We start from the raw sequence: 21,085 nt of genomic DNA, 5'->3' as shown, positions 1-21,085 counted from the left end.
CTTGACAACAGAAGCCAGGTTTAGTTCTAGCTGGGCTTTGGTCCTCCTAATTTTTTCCCTACATAGCCTCACTACCTCTTTGTAGTCCTCATGAGTGGCCTGCCTTTCCTTCCAAAGGCCATAAATCCTCTTTATCTCCCTAAGTTGCAACCCTAGCTCCCTGTTCAGCCAGGCTGGTCTTTTTCCCTGATGGCTTGTCTTTTGGCACACGGGGACAGTCTGCTCCTGTGTCTTTAAGACTTCCTTCTTGAAAAACATCCAGGCTTCCTGGATTCCTTTACCCTTCAGGACTGTCTCCCAAGGGACTTTGTTAACCAGGCTCCTGAAAAGCCCAAAGTCTGCCCTCCGGAAGTCCAAGGTAGCAGTTCTGCTGACCCCTCTCCTTGCTTCTCCCAGAATTGAATACTCTATCATTTCATGATCACTGTTCCAAAGACAGCCTCCTACCATCACATCCCCCACAAGACCTTCCCTGTTTACAAACAGCAGGTCCAGCAGGGCACCTTCCCTAGTCAGCTCCCTCAGTAAGTTATCCCCAGTACACTCCAGGAACCTTCTAGACTGTTCCCCCCCGCTCTATTGTATTCCCAGCAGATATCCGGCAAGTTGAAGTCCCCCACAAGGACAACAGCTTGTGATCTTGAGACTTCTCTTAGCCATTTGTAGAATATTTCGTCTGCCTCCTCATTCTGGTTGGGCGGTCTATAACAGACTCCTACTACGATATCTGCCTTGTTGGCCCTCCCCCTGATTCTTACTCATAAACACTCAACCCTATTGTCACCATCTTTTAGTTCAAGACATTCATAACACTCCCTGCCATACAGGGCCACCCCCACACCCCCCCCCAGCCTCTCCTTGCTTGTCTATCCTTCCTGAAGAGCCTATAGCCATCCATTGCAGCACTCAAATTGTGCAAGTCATCCCACCACATTTCTGTGATGGTGCTGTTGGCACTTCCTTCCCTTCCTCTTTAATGAACGCATCTTGGCCCGCTGACCCACAGTGTCCGTTCCCTGGTATGGAAGAACATAGTGGTCCTTCCAAGGCAACAGCTGTGCCAGCATATATCCCTGTGAACTTCTTGGCATGAATAGGTTGTGGGAAAAGTTCAACTGATGTGTTTGTTCTGGCTCCTGGCTATGCACGTGATGCGAACACACCTGGGCTGTTGCCGATCCAGAGCTTGCTGCCTGCTGGCCCTCTCCTCATGAGCTGGCACAGCCTGGACCTTGGAAGGAACTTGGCCACCATCGCCCTTCTCCTCCCCAGCTTGGTGGGGCAGCCTGCGTGTAGCCAGGTGCACTCACATACCTGTGTCATGTTCTTTGCAGCAACCCAAAACAATTATTGCAGTTATCGGCGGACTATTTTTCCTGCTTTGCAAGGATGTTTAATTCATAAAACCTTCCTTCAGAGTTTTTGGATTTTGTGTGCTTCTGGCAGTTTCTTTTTTCCACCACAGGTGCACCTGAAAAATAAACCTGTCATGATTTCCAGCATTTCTTCTGTACCATGATTTTGGATTTTTCAGCAAGCTGTAGAACAAATTCTCCTGTGAGCATTTGTATGCTAAGGAATTACCCAATGTCCACTCAGGTTTTTTGCCACCTCTCTTATAACAGATAGCCCCTGTAACTCTTTGTGGTACCAGCTTTTTTGGTGCTTGCAGACTGAAGAATATGAAGCATGGGTGTGTCCTAGAAAGAGATGGGGAAAAGCAGCATCTTCATCCTTAGCAAATGTTCTCCCTGGTTATATTCATTTTGCATACAAATAAACAAAAAAGTAATATTTTATTAGGAATCCAGTGGATAGAATAATGGACTGTAACTCAGCAGAGCTCAGCTCACAGCTCTGCCATTGGCTTATTGGGGAAATTCATTTGTATCATCACCATACAACCCGAGATAAAGACAGTCTCTTTGTAATGCAATATGAGATCTATAAAGGAAAAATATTATGCAGAAGGAATAATAATAAAATCCCTCTAATGATAATAAAATTGTATGTTTTATATATATGTTTGTTGTGCACAGTGGAATGAACTAGATTCCATTCTGCCTCGTGCTTCATCAGTGGTGCTGTTAACTGGTTTCCATTTTAAGGGCTACATGTGTTAGCGTATTATTTTTAGCTGTGCCTTCAGAAATAGGTGCGCTTTTCCACTGAAAGTGATAGTATTTCACTGTAGTAACACTGGGCAGCCTTTCCTCCGTCTGTGTTACTGTTGATAAGCCATAAAGGACTTTATGGTGAAGTTTAAATACCTACCATTTATGGTGATGATGGGGAGGGGTCTTTTTTATTTGTGAACTGAGTAAATACATTTTACAGATTCTTGGGCTGCAAGTACTGTGATTCCCTGAAAGCAATTTGCATAAAGTCATTCACGTCTGCATTTGCTCTTTAAGTCTTCTCTGGTTGTATGGGTAACATAAAACATTTATTTTGCCTTATTTTATGCAATGTAAATAATAGATACATTCAGAACTAGATCCTGAATGCCTCAGCTAGTATACAGCAGTGTAGCTCTGGAACAAGCAAGGTTGCATCGGCTGAGAATCTGCCCCCACCATCAGCTGTAAGTGCCAGTCTTGGAGTGCATTATACAAATGTTCACCGTAGTTTGTCAGCAGCAAAGCTGTCACCCAACAGTACACACTGCCTTCTATCAGCCATTACTTTTCTGTCATCATCATCAAGTGTAGCTTAAGAGAATCTGTGCATCGTTTCTTTCCTTCTGAACAATTTCCATTGAAATAATTGACCTGCTTTTATGGTAATTCGGTCTCTGCTATTTGTTACTGCAGCATTTTGCAAAGAAAAATGCAAAACTAATGCCCTAGAACAGAAACATTCAGCCAAATTACTTACCAGTAATCCAAGGAATCATGGATAAATCCATTGCTCAAGTGGCTTCTCATTTGGAGCTTTATATAGTTTTCACCCAAGGGTTGAGATTTGGGCTTTCTGTGGGTGGAGGGGTTGATTTGTTTTTGAAAGGTAATACTCATGCTCTTTGCCCTAGAGCAACTTTATATAAATCTCTTCTGAAAACTATATCTGCCAGCACTGTCACTCCACCCACGAGCTTTCACTAGTAACACCAGCTAAAAATATTTAAAGGGGCTGTTTCCACTTGTTCAGTGTATTTCATTTTGTGTTTCTGCCTCCTCCTTTCTTCATTCTTCAAAGAAGTCAGTAAGAGATATCATATAAACCAAGTGTTTTGAAGTGACAGCCAGGAAACAGACTTATTAATGAGGACTCAGGAAGAGTTTGCTCTAACTTCCAGGTAGTAAGTTGGGGCCCACTGAATTTGTTTTAAAGTAAATGAAGATATTCCAGTTGTGGGTTGGGACCTTCACTGAGTCACTAGATATATTTGCCACCGTTTTCTACCACTGGTTGATGATGTTCATGTCAAGGTGTTACACAGTCATAGGGAAGCACAAGCTAGCACAGAAGTAACACTCAGAATTTGGACTGTCTGAAAAGTTAAACAGTTAGGGGCACTTTAATTTCCATTTAATAGCTGGAAACGATGGTCAAGGTGTGTGAGGAAAATCATTCAGTCTTTTAAAGAAAAAATGGTTTTTCAGAAGTCAAAATGGATGATGTTTGGTTTTACCTAATGGATATATTTTTCTTGATTTCTTTGACTTCTAACAAACTTCGCTTTCTGTGGAGTTTCTGGGTTGCTATTGCTTTTTCAGGGAAAGATGCACCAAAGCAAAGAGATCACAGGTGTTGCCCTGCTGATTTAACTGGGGTCATTGCTAGTGGAAAATATCTAGGGTTTGATAACAGCGAACGTGCTCTGAATTTCTCTACTTTACTTTGGAAGTTTGTTGAGTAAGTGGATTCCCATGGCTGAGAGCCAGTGTCTCAGCAGGGATGACAACACACAGACCTCTGTTGTGCTTTTTGTCATCTTCGTGTCCTAAAAAAGAGCAACTTTCTTGATAGCTCACAGGTGGAGGTATTAGCTCTATGTTGACCTCTTGGAGTAGAGTAGGGAGGAATGGAGCAATGAAGGCACAGGTTGATTATTTTCATTGCTGCCTAAATCTTAGGGAAGTTTGAGAGCCGCACTTTGTATTGTGTGCTCATGATGCTTATGCAAGCAGCTCCACACAATGAGTTACACAGCTAGAGTAAATGTATTTATGAAACTCCTGTGAAAGTGCTGATTGCATCACCAGAATCCTGACTCCGTAAGGAAGAAGTTACCTCACCTTCCCAACCCAGCGTTTTGGTCACTAACATTTCTCAGTGTTTCTGGTGCTCCAGGACACCTGTGAATGAAAGAGGACTTAGTATTTTCAGCACTCTGAGCCGTGTTTCTCCTTCTCAATATGAGTGTTCATTTAGAGGAAGGATTTATGTCTTGAAATACTTTACGGGTTGTACATTGAATATTTCACCCTGGTGTTGCTTGTTTGGACGTAGCTTCATTTAGTAAACTGAGCCCAAATAATCTAGTACTAAATGACTCTTACATGAAATGAGGAGGTGATCTCAATCCAGATTTTTGTGGAAAATATATGGTTACTCATGGCCTCAGCTCAGAGGCAAAGATTGGCAGTCAACCATAGAGGATGTGGATTTCTGACATGGGTGAGGCTGGGTGGGACATCTATGTAATTCTGCTTGTTTGATGAAGGATGAGAAGAGTATTATGAGCTAAGATAGTATTCTTTTTTCCTTTATTGTCTTTTTTTTTATCTTTTTCATTTTTTTTTCAAAAACAATAAACTATTTGGTCTGACTAAAATAACTTTGTGGCTAATCCTGCCCTATTAACTCTCCTCAAGGAGCGAGTAGACTTTGATGGAAATGATTAAAGATGACAAAAATTGCTTTATATAAAAGGAAATGTAGTACAATCTAGCTCCAGAGTTCGGAACATCCAGAATGCTATGGTTTTCGTAGTATAATACCAGTCAATTATATTTCTTATTTTACATTTTTCTTTGTCTCTTTCTCACACAAGCCTAGACTATGATTTCATAATGTTAATGAAATGTGTTGTGATGTTTCTGTAGGCTGCTGTGGGTAAATAATTACATTGTGAGGAAGATGATTCATTATGTGGTTCTAAGACTGTAAAGTAGGACTTTGTCTGATTAGGATATAAGCAAAGTGGACTGCAGTGTCTCAAAAAGCCCTTCAAAGCCCCTGATAGATCAACCTATAGTCACTGCAAGGATCACCTGTCTCAGCCCAACAGATACTTCTGTGAGAAGTTTTGGTGATTTGTACCTGAGGCCTTCTTAGTGACCCCAAACCTGTTTTTTGTGGTGTGTCCCTGCCAACTTCTCCTCCTGTTCTTCAGCCAACCAGGTGACTAAAGCTTGAGCCTTCTCATGAGAAAAGGGGCTGGCTGACATCATGCTTTATCCTACACATGCATCCTGTTCAACACTGAGGGTCAGGAATAATGTGATGCCAAGGCTGGTCCCAAAATCCAGACCCATGGATGGCAAGTTTGGGATTTTTATTTCTCCTGCTTATTCAAACCTAGACCAGATACAGAATCCTTTTAAGTTTCTCCATTGCTATTTGCAGTTCTCTTTGTGACTGCTGGAGAATGAAATACACACAGCTATTTAAGAAATTCAGATGTGTAGGCAGGAAAATGCTTTAAAAGAGTATGAAACACAGTGCAAGTTGCTTCTTCTCCAGTCATACGCTACACTTTATAAAGCCAGCATGTTTTCTTCCACAAAAAAGATCTTTATATTTCTGAACTTTTAGAAGCCTTAATCAATGTAAATAACAGTTTGAGCATGATGACATCATATTTAGTCCTAGAGTTGTGCATCTCAGCTGCTTAGTCATTTAAATCGGTGGAAATAAGCATAGCAGTTAGAAGTTTCAAAAGGTCAAAGAAGCTACTGTCTTTTCAGCTTTGAATCAGCTGAGAGACTCCAGTTTGTTGGAAACATAATGCCAAGGCTGCATCTCTGCATCTCATTTCTTTTTTTTTTTCCTCCTTTGAAGCACTGTAGTAATTATCTTAAAGGGCAAATCACACCACACTCAGTAGCAGAATACTGCACTGTGCAAGTTCCTTTCTGTTTTCTCTTTCACTTGAAACTAGTTTAAAGAGAAGTTTTAGCCTACATTGTGTACTGAAATATTTGACTGAAGTTCTCTTACCCAAACACCAAAAAGCTGTTCTTGTTTTTTTTTCAATAAAATGATTTTTTTTTTCAATACAAATACGACAAGTTCTTTTACCGTTTTCTCAGGAGGAAAATAAGTGATAAAGTGTTCCTCAGAGGGCAATTTGTGAGAAAATTAAAATCAAAATGAAAGCAAAATACTTTTAAAAACTTTGTTTTAAATGTGATTTGTTGTTTTTTTTATAAAAATAACAGCGTGATTTCTGGGAGGAAGCCACCCAGCATCTTGACTGCAATGGAAAATACTGTTCCTTTTTTTCCTGTCAGATGCATAAGTCAATCGAAATCACGTTTATCTGCAGGACTCTACAGTGTTTTAGGGACCAATATTTCTTGTATGTTTTTCCAAATGACTCTTTGTTTTATTTCCATATATTTCCAGCTGCCGTTCTTCTGCTAAAATGAAACTGTCCAGGCGGGTTGTTGAGCATTTCCATTTCGTAGTATACGCAGCCTTCTCCGAGCTGGGAGCTGCACACTGGCGCTCAAGGGACTTCTGGCTACTCATGCTCCTGGTAGTTTTGCTTTGGTTTGTGAGACTTTACCTGCATTATTTGAGCCAATGGCTCTTCCTTCAGACCATCTCGGTTCCTGTTACAAAGTAAGTCCCGCTGCCTTCTTTCTCGGTTGGAGTATTTCTACAAATAGCCTGACTCAAAGCGGTTCCTTTGCACTGTGAAGAGAACTGATGACTAAGACTAGTGCTAAGGGCTCTGCATGCAAACCCTGATAGGAACCTCTGCAGACACTAGGAGAACAAGGACCGCATCTAGACTCCAGGTGATCTGATGTGTAAATATGACCCTAACAGAAAGGTGAAGGTGTTAATAATGTAAGTTTTCAACCCAGAACAGGACGTGTCCATCTGTGCATCTTGTGTCAGGCCTACCTCTCCCTCACTGAGATACCCAGCAGGTTATGTGTCTTCCACAAGAATCATTTATCATTTTGGATCAAGTATTTAAAATGCTCAAGAAGTGCACAATACTGAAGCAGCATTTAAATTGTATTTGATGTTACCAAAGTGATCTATGAGTAAAACACTTTGAAGAATTTAACTTTGATGTATCAGTTTTACTATGAGGACTACAATGTGTTGACATATTTTAGCTATATGATACATTGACTTTAGCTTGGGAATCAGAGCTCTCTAAGAGAGTTGCATGAAAATCATTACTTGTCATTACTTGACATGAAAAAAAAAGGTGGAGAACAAGTCCACAAGGTGATATATATCTGGTTCTCCATACATTGCTGTGGGGTAGAGAATGGGTTTACAGAGCAAAAAAGATCAGCCATGCTTAGGGAAGGGAAGATTTCTCCAACAGAAACTGTTTTTTCTTTCCTTCACTTTAAAGCATTGTGCAAACCTGAATCAGTCAGTAGGAGCCAGTAACGTGCAAATTTGTGACCTGTGTCTGCTGTAATACTGGGATTATTGGCTAAAACTGGAACAGGGTGTCTGAGCAGACTCTGGACAGCAGTGGGTGTTGTTAAGGTCTTCTTCTAGATCTTAACGCAAAGCCAGCCATGTCTCGCTTCTGGCCTTGCACAGACCAGGTGGGCTCAGCCAGCTGGCATTAAAACTTTTGGGAGGCCAAGCATCAAGGGCCTGTGAAAGCAAAGGAAGCACAACAGAAGGAAGCAACGTGTGAGAGAGAGGTGGTCATGTTCGAAGCCACTAATCACAGCTGTCACAGGCAGTCAGCTAGATAAAGGATAGTCTTCTCGAGCCAAGATGCCCTGGATCAGCATCCAAATCTGTAGCTGTGTGCCCACAGAAGAGACAGAGTTGAGCACTCTCTAGTCCCACCAAATGCAGTGGTAGCACTCACGAGTCAGAACTAAAGTGGGAATCAAACCACTTCACCTTTACTCAGGAGCACACTTTAAACCAATTTGATTTGCTTGAATTTTTTGCCTTAAATATCAGCATCTTTATGAAGCTCACAGTACCATGCAGTTGCTGTCTCCTACAGTGCCAGCAAATTTGGTCATTGTGCGAGCTTTTCAAATCCCACCATCCCATGGTGGCAAGAGGGACATTTTCAATTACTTTAGGGATGCTAAAAGCTATGTCTTCCTTGACACATTTTCCACTTTGTGCGATGTCCGGAGATGCTGCAGCATGCAGAGAGAGGTGAGCTCCTGGGGCATGTGCTCACATTGGTGCTTCTGGGAGCTTACACCTTCCTACAGCCCTGCCTGCACAGTCCTGAGGGTCTGGCTGTGTATCCACTGAACTGAGAGTCAGAGGCGATCAAAGGACACGGAGGCAGAAGCAGGAGAAAAAAATTTGTTTTTTTAGTAGCTTTGTACAGTTTTTGGTCAGAGGATTGTGACCAAGATAGGGATGCAACTTTACAATGCAACATGCAGTATGCATTCTTCTATGTTTTTTTGATGGTTTGCCCAGAAACACAGACAAACTCTCTCCTTTTGCTTATTTACAGATTCCAGCTTTTCCCTCACACTGTCGAACTGTGCTACCAGAACTCGTTGCTGCAGAGAAGTGAAGAGTTGGTCATGGTTGTGGTGGGACCCCTAACCTTGGACGCAGGGCTGCTTCTTATGGTCCTGATCAGATGGGGCTGTCAGCAGCTGTTTGACTCATTCCCTTCCTTCTTGTCAAAGTTTATCATAGCTCTGGGACTCTGGACAGTGTTAGACCCCTTGGCAGTGTTCATAGTGGATTCAGTCCTGGGGGTAAGTCACTTAAAATAACTTGGACATGAGACCTTGACGTAGAAGTTTGTTTTATTCAGTGAATCACTGAAAGATATGAAATTCCACCCCTGGCAATGGAACATGAAAGTTAAAAAGAAATTAAATAATAATGTTATACATTACCTTTTTATTAACAAAATTCCCATCTAATGGAGTCACTGTGTTTCTGCATAAAATTAAGAGCACTGTACAAGCCATATATGGAGATAAGAAAGTAAATCCACCACTGGAATGATTGCATCTTCTTTGAAAAGGATTACTGCAATTTTAGATGTTAATGGAGATGTGTTAATGAGCAGTCCTGATTATTTAAGCTTCAGATTTTTCTAAGTGCTGAAACACACAAACTGAAAAAATAGCAAAATCAAAAGAAGAGGTTATTGTGCGCTTCTTTGACATGCAACACAGTTAATATAACTTGCTGGCACACCTAAAAAGATTTGTGAGATTGAAAGACAGACATCTTTAAAGAAACACCTTCACCATGTGTAAAATTATGAGAGCAAAGCCCCAAACTCTGTCTGTGCCTACATATGCGCTGTGTAGCCCATCTGTACTTTGGTGGCCAAGGACTTTTATCACATCTGAGGTAATGCCCAGTCTCCCAGAACATGTGTTTCAGATTTGGCTCTCATTGTATTGGTGACACGGGGTCCTTTTGATGGGCGCAGGGCGCTACAAGCTTTTCTGGGGGTGTGCTATTGCTGTCCTTTTGCCCTTGTCTACCTTTCAAAGGTACCTTTGTTTCTGTTGCCCGCTCCAGATCAAGCAGTAATCCACAGTCCTTGTTGTGGACTGGGTGTTCTCAGGTCTCATTCACTAACCTGTGCTCTGCTTTTAAGAATTCCTGTTTAAAATGTGATTTTCCACTGTTTACGTGCTGTTTCCCATTGTAGTGGTTTTGAAAATTAAAATTCAGCTGTTCAAGAAATTTAATTGGAGCTTGCTTGGGAGGTAATTGCAATATTTTAAGCATGTGGCAACCACCGTAGTTTTCACTTGGACAGCCTGCTGGTTTTTTTTTTTTATTATTATTTTTAATTCATGGTGTAAACCACGCACAGAATTTAATTGTAGCTGTAATTATTCTGATGATGATTTTTTTTTTCCTAGGAGAAAAAGGGGTATTTCCCCAAGATCCAGGTTAGAAATATTTAAATATTTTAAAGGCTTCCCCCTTCCTAATACAGGTGTATTCATAAAAACTGAAGGAAAGGTGAGGTCTGTGTTGTCTTTCCCACACTTGCACTGAGAAAATCATTGCCATTGACTTCTGTGGAATTGTGTTCAGTTCTAGTCAGACTGGATTTGTTATCAATTTCAAATAGGGCTTCTTTGCCTGGTCAAAGGGAAACATGAGATACAAATAAAGTAACAAAGTTTTTCATTACAACATTAAAAAAGCAACCTTTCTCTGTACTTCATACTGAAAATTTGGCAATTTTACCCACCAAGTTTATCTTTGGTAGAAACTCATTTGTTCAAATATTACGCAATATACTGTGTGTATCCTTTCCAAAATGAGACTACATCTCTTACATGTGTTTTCATTAATGCATTTGTAATTTTTTTCTCCTGACATTCTTTCAGCAGCTATTTCAGATTTACTTGCCAATCTCTTTTCAATCAACCATTTTTAAAATGTTGTGTTGTGGTAATATGAGTTATTTTAGTGCTAGAATGTATTTTAGTGTCCTAAATGGCCTTAATACTTATGAAAGATGACAGCCCTGGAGACAAAAGTTTCTCTGTTTGCTAACTCATTTTTTTTTTATTATTAAGGGAAGACTAGAAAACCAGTTGCATGTTTGGGGGGTTTCAACTCATAGTTGAAGATACTCTATCAAATGTGTGATTCCAGGTTTGATTCACTGTCAGCTTGTAGAAGGATGTTCCGGGGGTAAGAAACTTCCCTATGATTTTGGAGAATGCAGTTCTAGTTCAGTTCTGCCAGAGCTTTCCTGGGACCAGTCACCTGGTCTATCTGTAGCTTGTAAAATGCAGAGAATAACACCTCTTTAGCCACATGGATACGTGTCATCATAAGAAACATTAGAGATTGCGAAGTGCTCACATGGCCATCACTTTGTGGTGTGATAAGTACCTAAGACAGATATTGACAGGTATTATTGAAACAATTTAAAATGAAGACATCTTTTTGGGATCATGTCTTTGAGGCCACAGAAGGAGTCACACAATCTCTTTATTAGAAAAAATGGGTAGAAATACACACTTCCGCCACATCATTTTTGCCTTGATAGAAAGAACTGCTCGGGTAAGAGAGAAATTTATTCTTACTTGCCATTCAGACTTTTGCCTCTCTGGAGGGATCTCAGGACGTGACTGCTGTGCAGAGGATTTTCCTTGGTAGTCTCTTCAGTTAAGAAAGTGGTGGAGACAGACAGGTTTTTTTTTGGGTTTTTTTTTTTTTTTTTCGAGAAGAGAAGATAGAACAGGGAGATGAAAAAAAACCCAAAACCAGGAGATAACGTATTTTAACTTTTTTGTAAAGAATGCAGACAGATCTGAATTAGTGACTAGTTTTTATATGCCATTGCCATTCTCCTGGGACTTTTAATTTCCATTACAGAAACCTGGCAGTGTTGCAAAGGGTGGAGAGAGCACAGAAATATACTCAAGAATCTCAGTCCTTGTACAGCTCATCATTGGACTTGTAATTGTCTTTACTTTCTTATGCATGTCGCTGCAGAGGTAGAAAAAAATGGGGAGAAAGTTTTGACTCTTCCTAAGGATCAGTCCAGGCAAGTTGCTCAGGAAAGTGCAGGTTTCTTGAAGCCTAAAGGTTACAGGCTCCATCTCTGAATAATATATACTGGATTTTTGGGGGTTGCAGTTTCACATCCTTGCAAAATGAGTTAACGTGATTTAATATGGCTATGGCTGTCATTGTGTCACTTTAAAAAGTGAAGAGAGGAATTTATTTTAGTTCTGAGCAGCAGAAGACCCATGATATGTAGCTGAATTCTTCTAAATCGATCCAGCAGAGGGCAATAATATGTCAATACAGTAGCTAGTTCTTAAGAACTAGATGTGGAAAAAAAAGGAAAATAATAGATTTTTGGAAAATACTTTCCCATGTTTTACTGGAAGTATAATGACACATAGAGTGCTATGAATCCTTCAGGATTCTTTGTGAATCTTTGCAAAATTACACAAACCACCTTATTCCCAATCAAATTACTCTTTTTGTTTTATGAATATTAATTCCTTACCAATATTTAGTATGCTAAAGATAGTGTGCTAAAGATAGGTGTTCAAGGCCAGGCTGGACGTGGCCTTGGGCAACCTGGTCTAGTGGGAGGTGTCCCTGCCTATGGCAGGGGGGTTGGAACTTGATGGTCTTCAAGGTCCCTTCCAACCTAAACCATTCTATGATTCTATGATTTGTTTCATCTTCAGTAGAATGAAAATAGTTATACGTGTTTATTTGTTTACAGAGCAGTTGAAGGTAAACTATTAATAGCATAACTAAGTAGGGTATATGACAGTCATGTACCTTTGCAGAAGCTATTAAGGATACAACTTACCATTGCTACTTCGTACAGCTAAGAGGTCTCTTTAATGCCACCACAGCAGTGAGAGTACAGTATAGTCAGATCTCTTCAGAGGTATTGGTCTCATGGTGTTTCTATTTCTTCTCAGGAAAGAAAGAAGTTAAATGAGAGCTATATCATAAAATAATGCTGATGCTTGTTGGCTATTCAGTGTTACAGGCTGTAACATTCTTTGTGGCTTCCCAAACTGGACACCAGGATTGCAGGGTTAAGGGAATATCTGCTTTGCTGACTTAAAACGTTGCAGACAGGCTTGATAATGCATGTACATAAATTAAAATACTGCTTCATAAGGGTGAACTTGTCTCTTTTGCACTGAAAAAAGGTCATCCCCTTTGGGCAAAACTTAACAAAACCCTGCTGGTGTTCCCTGTTGATCTACTTGTAGTTGCTTTCTCCTTTTTTCTCACCTCATTGGGTCTCAGTGAAGCTTTGTGAACCCACTACCTTCTTTGACTGATGCTGTTGTTTGCAAGCCTAGTGGAAAAGCTATCCTAGGTGTCAGCTAGGAACACATGCGGATGCCCTGATAATTCCATTTAGCATTTCAGATAACATGAGGGCTACTTTTGTTTTCCAGTGGTAGCACAAACACTGGCTCAATCTGAAATTGGGAATTGTGTGTATACACCCTCCAAATTGCACTTGTTCAAAACAATGTAACTTGCTGAGTCTGGTAGGAACCAGTATTTTTCTTGTGACAAGGGCATGTCATTTTGAGACTGGTCAGTTTGGAATTATGCACTGGCACAAGTGTTTTCAGATTTTAATTGTGCTAAAATAAGCCAGAAAATAGTTCATTTCACATCTGATGGTTAACTTAAAATTCTGTGTAGAACGACTCCTAAGTTTCAAGCTGTATGCCCTGCAAATTACAGGTAAATCCTTCTTTATAAAGAAATTCAGGTTCTTTTGTTTCTATAGGTAAATAGTCTAATCAGGTTTGGCGTTTTCTCATGTTGATTTTTTCCCCCCCATGACAGCGACTTGAGAACAGCGTAGAGAAACCCATTGCTGATGCTGCAAAGCTCTACTGGGTCTTTCAAAGAGCAGAGGAGTCGGGGATTCCTGGTGCCTTAATCACTGTGATCCTTTATATAATCCTGTTCATCATCTCATCGACAGTGTTGTACCTGTACTTTTTAAGGTATGTCTCTTTATCTCATTATTCCCTTAGGGGCTTAGACCCCTTCTCCTGTAAGATAAAATAAGGTGACATCAGAAAAGGTATATCAATATCACATGTCCACAGCCCAGAATTGCAGACAATCAAGGGAGGGGTTAGCTCCCGCTTATCTTTTAATACACTGGTATTTGGTGGGCACAGAAAGTCAGCGAGGGAAGCGCTTATTTCCTCAACAGGAATACAATTGATCTAATGATTTTTCGTACAGTCTAGGAGTCTCTGTTCCTTTTGCTTCAGACTATGGTGTCTGTGTCAAGGGTTGAAGCTCTTAAGTGTGTGTACCTTTTATTTAGGTACTTTTGAAGATGTTGTCTTTAGTCTTCCAAGCAGTGTTTTTGTGAGAAATAGGAAAAATTCAGAAAGCTGCATTTGGTGCGAAGTGTAAAATCTCTCTCTGAATCTGCAGTGGCCTTACAGTCTTACAGCCTTGACGACACAGAATTTTTGACTTGATGTGACTGAGACTTTAACCTACTGCATGACATGACTTAATTAAAATAATTTTCCATGACCTTAGCCCATTATCAATATTCAGTTCATCATGAAATTTAACAAACCCCTTTCTTGCCACCTTTCTAGCAGGCACCATTAGCTATACAGTTAATAAGGCCAGGTATGGGACACTGAAAATTAATGAGATAAGTTGTCTAATATATTGAATGAAAAAGGGTATTTTCTTTTTTTCTCAGTGACTCATCTATAATGCAGTATGAATTTTATACTGGCCCTTACCTGACCCAGTGATGAACATTGAGTGGTGGCAAGTACCAATAAAAAGCCGTACGCAAAGGCAAGATGCAGGCAGGTGTAAGAACAGAAAATCTCAGCATACGCTTTCCATCTGACAGAATCAGCCCTCGGTCTCCTTTCCACAAACTTCATTGCAGCAGGCAGAAAAAGATAAATGGCAATCTAAATTTCTGCAAAGTGTTTCAAAACTCCTGCATTCCTGGAAGCTGTACACAACTCCAATGTACTGGTAGTCTAGTTAATTAGTTTTTGAGATGTTAATGCCTTCTTAATCATTGACTTAATAGTTGTGAATAGCTTCATAAGTTTTAGCTGCTGTCGTTTATTACTCAGGAAAATTAATTTAAATTAAAACATTTGTAAGGCAGGTTTTTATGAGAATATTACCAACATCTTCATTGTCTGGGGAACAGGTGCAAGATCATCAAAGGTTCCTTTCCTTCTGGATCAATTTTCCCATAATGTTTTCCAATAAAGGGGTGGGGGGAGAATGTTACTGGGGGAAAAAAGTTGTCTCAGTACAACACATTTTAAAAATGATTCATAGCAAAATACAAAAGCAAAGGAAAGATAACAAAATCTGTTACAGTGCATAAGGACTTTGAAGTTCTTTGCTTGATAACAAAAAGAAACATTTTGAATACTGGAGTCTGTGCAGAGTGAAGGTATACTATAAGCTTCTGAAATTGGATCAACTTTCTCTTGCTTGTATGTCCACAGCCCAACACAGTGGGAACCTTGGGGCCTGGCTAGGACTCTTGAGCAGCACACTGTCAGTCCACTAATGATAGCATTAAAACCTTTAAAAATGTTTTTAAGGAAAGGATCCTTGCAATTCATAACGTTGTTTCCTGAATATTGATATAACAGCATTTGTCTTCAAGAGAAAATAGTGTTATAACCAAAGCAGTAGTATCCCTTTGTGTGAATATTTCCCTGGTGTTATATTTCAAAGATATTCAAATGTAATGTTACTTGACTCAGAAAACATATATTTTTTACACAGGCATCCAGCACATCTTTCTCTTGTAAGGTAAACCAATATAAATATTGAGGAATGTCTTCTGTGTCTTAAGACACCAGTCCACAGGCAAGACTTTGGTTGTTGGATGGTGGAGTTGGTGCTTTTGGTTAGAATTACTCAGCAACTTGTCATTGGAGAGAAGTGTTCAGCAGAGTATAAAAAAGGGGTAAGAACAGTGAACCCACCAGACCACCAAAGCAAGGAGGGGAAGTGTCTATTTCTGCCAGCTATAAAGCTTCATGGCAACACTGATGAACAACCAGGAATCTAACGAAGTCATGGGCAGGGGGTAAACAGCAGTAGGCATCTATTTGTGTCTTTATAAACCAACATACCTCAATAAATCTGGCTCCCCTTGGGTGTCTTGGGAGTCTGTAGTACATCTAGCATGGAGAGATATTCTAATTACTTTTTGGAAAAATGAAGTGGCACTGGTTACAATTCCTTCATTTTAATTCCATTAGACATTAGAAACAGTCAGAAACTTGCTGGTGAAAGGTTTTCTGTGCTGTGAGAAAATGCAGATCCGTTTCAACTAAAAAGCGTTTGCTGGAAAGAATCTAAATTTCCTGCTATTGAAATATTTTTAGGGGTAAAGCTTCAAAAATCTACAGTTTTCAATGTTAACAGCAAAATTATTTTTATGTTTTTTACAGTTGTTTTCCAAAAAAGGATGAGAAAGGCTCAAGCAAAGATGTAATACATTGCTTTAAACCAGTCTACCTTTTTTGATTTGTCTAAATTTTTGAGAAGTCCATTTTTTGATCTAACTCTAGATAGCAAATCATTTCAGTGTTTTCTGTTCTTTCTGATAAACAAATGAACTTGTAAGGTATTATACTGGGTCTCATATCTCTAGAAAATAGCATCTGAGTTTTATTCTGCTCTTTATTGCATTAGCAATAGAAATTATTACTGTCCTATTTATGAGAAGCCATGTTAAGACACAAAAAGAAGTGTTTTATTAGTTTTCGTGCCAAAGAAAAGAAATTAAAGCAGGTAACAGGAACAGGCTGAGTACTTTTGGGCAAAAGGAACAAAGCTGGAAGACAGGCTTCAGGATTCTTAATTAATTCAAAGTTAATTATATTGTTTATAACCATGTGCTTAAAATCTTCATATAGAAAATGTTTATGGCAGCAAATAGACAGTAATTTAACTGCATTAAATTTTACTTCATTTGAAATAAGAATGTTACATTAAGCGAGCTTAAATAAATAGCAAGGTCTTTTTCTTGTTTAGCAAGATAAGTGGCAAGTCATTTAAATTGCTGACCTGGAATATCAAAGACTAACATGATAGAGTATTATTGTTTCAAGATGAGTGGAAGGCCAGAAAGACCACTAGCTTGATTGCTAGTTTTTCAACTAAGCACAAGATAATTCTAAGTTATGAGTCAATGTTTGCGAAAATGTTTCTATTGTGTTGAAAGAACATCTAATATAGATCCAGGGACTGACAGACAAGCTGTACTTTGAAGACGCTATGGAATTTGAAAAATTACTTCATGAAGGGTATTAGTTATATTTAAAAAAAAATATTTCTCTTCTGTAGCACGTTTTAAGATAATTTAGTATCCTTTAGAGCTTTTTCTATTATTTCTTGGTAGTCAGTTTGTTTTTATTCCCGGGACTACCTACATTTCATCCAGCTGCTCTTCTCTCTTGATAAGACAATCCCAAGATGAAATCTTGGAAACTACAGCAAATTTAGGGCTGCAGCTTCAAAAACAAATGTTTCAAAAATGAAGGGTGGGGAAAAAAGTACAGAGAGCACCTTCGCAGCAAAGCAGGAGATACAAATTCCTAATCTGATGTTGAGCCAGGCTGCCAGATTTCAGTATCAGAACAGCTACTCCATCACAGACACTCTTGCATATAGAGCTTGACCCTAAGGTACGTATTCCCTTTTGAAGAGGGAGCTAAAGGTCCTCCTGAGATCAAGTTGAAAAACTTGGTGCATCTCCTTTCTGTTCCACATTAAATCTCAGTTGTAGGCAAAATAGTACAAAGCAGCTTATTAAGTGTGCTTCCCTACAATTACTGTGTGCACTGTAAGATGAGATGTAGAACTGGAGTAAATGTGATCTTCATTCTGATTTACTTGAACAGTCCACCACTCTCCACCTGCGCACACATTGGTTAGCACAACATGCCAATTCAAGACACAAGAGGAGAATACGCCACAAGAACCGTGTCTGCTGCTGCTATACGTGAGAAGGATGAGAGTTCAGAGGGTCAAAGCAGTTGTGCCTGTGCTCTCTCCCACCTGCCAAGAAATGAAGGACCTGTACAGCCCCACAGAAATCTAGGCTTTTTGTTGGTTGCAGTGCCACAGAGCAATCCCTGCACTTCTCGTGACTACCCAGCCAGTCTCTGGGAAATACAGAAAAGCTATGATTGGCACCAAGCACGGGCCAAATTGTAATAAAGTGTTAGCTTGGAAGAGGGTACAAAAGGGAAGACCTCAGTTCAATATCCAAGACTGAGATTCCAGATTTTCTGATCTTTTTTTCTGAACCCCTGGTTTTGGAATAAAAGTCGAATGAGAAAGAGATGAACTTGAAGAGGTTCCATTTCAATTAAACAGCAATGTTTTGAAGTTTTAAAGTTCATCTAAGGCTAAAAATGTGACACTAGGCTTTCCAAAAGCCTCACAATATTTCTTGGTTTCACCTACATTAAGAAATACCACACAGCAAGCCTTTCTTGTGGTAGAGAATTTTACTGCGTAGTGATTATTCAATTCCCTACCACAGCACAGAAATGTCATAGAAAAACAAAGCCAACAAACAAAATTAACTTTTCTAACATCAAGAGAAGTTTAGATTGTATAGACTTCAGGCTTGGGGTTGAAAAAAATGGTGAGTAGTTCCTTCCTATACAATGTGGTTTGCACATTATTTAACCCTGGCGCAGCAGGACTTCCATTTTCATGCCTCACTGAGGTGTTCCACATAAGGACTGGAAATAGTTGCCCATTCCAATGCTAAGGACAGACATTGGACATTTCTGAAGGAAAGGAAGATCAGAATCTTTTTCGGAAGTCAATATGTTGAAATAATTAAAAGAAATTGCTGCTTAAGTTTATGTGATTTGATTCAGGTGTTGTAAAGTCTCTAGAGGGTTGGTGATGGTTGTACGCTGAAGAACTCATGCGAAAGAAGCTTCTTACTCATGGGTAGAGAATACAGTCATGAAGGGAAGCCCAAGCTTTAGAAACCTACAAAAGGGCAAGACCTTTTTCTTTCTTGCATGAAAAGTCATTTCAAAGAAGAACCAAATCTGTCATTTCTATCCTCAGGCTACATAGCGAAGGTTGGCTGTTAGATGTATTTCGACGCATTCATGGTGAGGAAGGCACATACTTCGTTCCACTGGACTTGGAGATTTCCAATCAGGAGCTGAGCTATATTATGAAGAGGGCTGAACAGTGGAGAGGAAACAATGGTGAAAGACGGATGGTGAGTGGTGAACAGAATCTCCTAAAGTAGCCTGTGACTCTGGGTATTACCTAAAAAGACCTAGGTACACAAGAAAATTATTCTTAGAGTGATTCTTTGAACAGGAAAGCTAAGAAGCTTCTTCAGGAGAATTTCATAAGAAGGTTGTATGTGCATTGCTTGAACATCTTGAGGGGTTACAATCTGCTTAGTATCTAAAGGCTTAGCGGCATCACTGATGTCAAAAATTATCTATGCCATCTGGTGTTTCTTGACCAGGTCATAGAGACTTGCTACTTGTTTAAATGTCACTACCATCCCAGATAATTTCTCAGCCAGCTCAGCAAACTTGGCAGCCCTATGGACAAGTCAAATTTGCTCCCTGCAAGGGCATGGATGGGGCTGCCCTGAGAAAGGGGTGTGAGTTTGATGATTCAGATGTGATAGCCCTGCTCTCCTTCCTGGCCCCTTCCTTCCAGGATCTCCCAGAGGAGTGGGCTAAATTGGAAATGTGCAGGGGAGATAGGAGAGTTCTGAAGTTGGTCTGCTGTACTTCGGCTGTAAAATAATTCCTCTTTCTTTTCCATTAAGCCACTAGCTTCTAGTCCCATATACAGCCTTAAAAGCTGTGATGCGCAGGAAATATATCTGTGTGTGCAAAGTGTCCATTGTTGGGGATGCCACCCAGAAATGAGGCTTCTGGTCATAATTGCTTTCAGAGAATTGAAAATAAGAGAAGTAACATGGTCAGTAGTCTGCAAGGGTCATTGTCTTCATTCAATGAGCGACATTTTCTTTCTTGCTTTCTAGCTTTGCATTAGCATTATTAATTCCCACAGGACTGTCTTATAAAACAGGTCTTGGACAATTGTTAAAGTGCTCATCAACTGGATTTATATATCTATGAGTGCCTCTGTGTACAATGCTTCCTTTAGTAACTCTCCTGCTTCAATGTAAAAATGAACAGATTCTAGATAGGAAGGAAGTTATCCTCTTAAGTATGTATGAGTTGTTTGTTTTGTTTGCTTTTCTAACACACTGGAACAAGCAATTTCAGATGAGGGTCTGCAGGTTTTTCAAGGCTCTATAGGTACCTTTGAAAGATCAGGAGTTTATATAAATATATAGCCTCAGTTGTCACTGCTATAAACATCTGGCACAGCTGTAATTATTTTCCACTTTTTTTCATGATGACAGTTAGGACCCTGAAAGGAAAAATAAAAAGGTGAATGTGCCAACTGAATGAAAAAGCAGATACTCAGTAAGCTTAATTTCTGTGGAAAAGCACAGAGCACCACACTGTGTTTCAACAGAGGGGAGGGAAAAAGTATGAACGAGTGAATGTGCTACCACAGCCACCTGCCTCAGATATTCCCACTTTTTATACAGATAGCACTTATTTGCTTTACCCCAACAAGCAAAATCACCCCTTTTTTCCACTTAAAAGCTTTCTACAGTAAGTCATGGCATAGCCGCTGATGACTGGTTTCTATTACCTTTGTTACATGTTAAGTAAGGTCAAACAAAGAACATACATACTGGACCTCATATTACATGCCAGGACTACCAATGCCATATGGAAAAAGTGATGGATAAGGCAACTGCAAACAACTCCTTTTCTGTTTCAAGTGCTGAATATATTTCTAATGATATTACCAGCATATCATTTCTTACAGCAGTACAGAAAGGGCTGCATGTGGGGAAGGGATGGGTGGAGGAAGGGGGCGGCCGGGGTGGGGGCGGGAGAAGGAGATACTTGGGGGGTAAAGGCAAACAGAAAAGAATGGAAAGAAAAATTACTGCTCTGTATACAAATAATCTGCCCCTGAATGGAAGAAATCTGGATTGTCACAGAATCATAGAATAATTTGGGTTGGAAGAGACCTTTAAAGGTTATCTAGTCCAACGCCCCTGCAATAACCAGGGACACCTTCAACTAGATCGGGTTGCTCAGAGCCCCGTCCAGCCTGACCTTGAATGTTTCCAGGGATGGGGAATTTACCACCTCTCTGGGCAACCTGGGCCAGTGTTTCACCACCCCCTTGGTAAAAATTTTCTTCCTCATAGCTAGTCTAAATCTACCCTCTTTTAGTTTAAAACAATTACCCCTGGTCCTGTTGCAACAAGGCCAGCCAAAAAGTTTGTCCCCATCTTTCTTGTAAACCTCCTTTAGGTACTGAAAGGCTG

The 21,085-nt window shown here is 39.9% G+C and overlaps 1 protein-coding gene across 1 annotated transcript in view; it reads left to right on the top strand.

Moving 5' to 3' along the window:
* Nucleotides 1-18,949, top strand: part of OFCC1 (orofacial cleft 1 candidate 1) — a 124,706-nt gene extending 105,757 nt beyond the window's left edge. Inside the window, exons 12-15 of the mRNA XM_009885430.1 lie at nt 6,577-6,795; nt 8,648-8,900; nt 13,480-13,643; nt 18,760-18,949. Coding sequence (XP_009883732.1) covers nt 6,577-6,795; nt 8,648-8,900; nt 13,480-13,643; nt 18,760-18,949 — 826 coding nt within the window. The remainder of the gene's footprint in view (nt 1-6,576; nt 6,796-8,647; nt 8,901-13,479; nt 13,644-18,759) is intronic.
* Nucleotides 18,950-21,085: the final 2,136 nt, after the last annotated feature.

Source organism: Charadrius vociferus, unplaced genomic scaffold, assembly GCF_000708025.1.
Source record: "Charadrius vociferus isolate BGI_N301 unplaced genomic scaffold, ASM70802v2 scaffold375, whole genome shotgun sequence".
Classification (NCBI taxonomy): Eukaryota; Metazoa; Chordata; class Aves; order Charadriiformes; family Charadriidae; genus Charadrius; species Charadrius vociferus.
The sequence above is the reverse complement of the archived record's forward strand: the minus strand, read 5'-3'. Positions and strand labels throughout refer to the sequence as shown.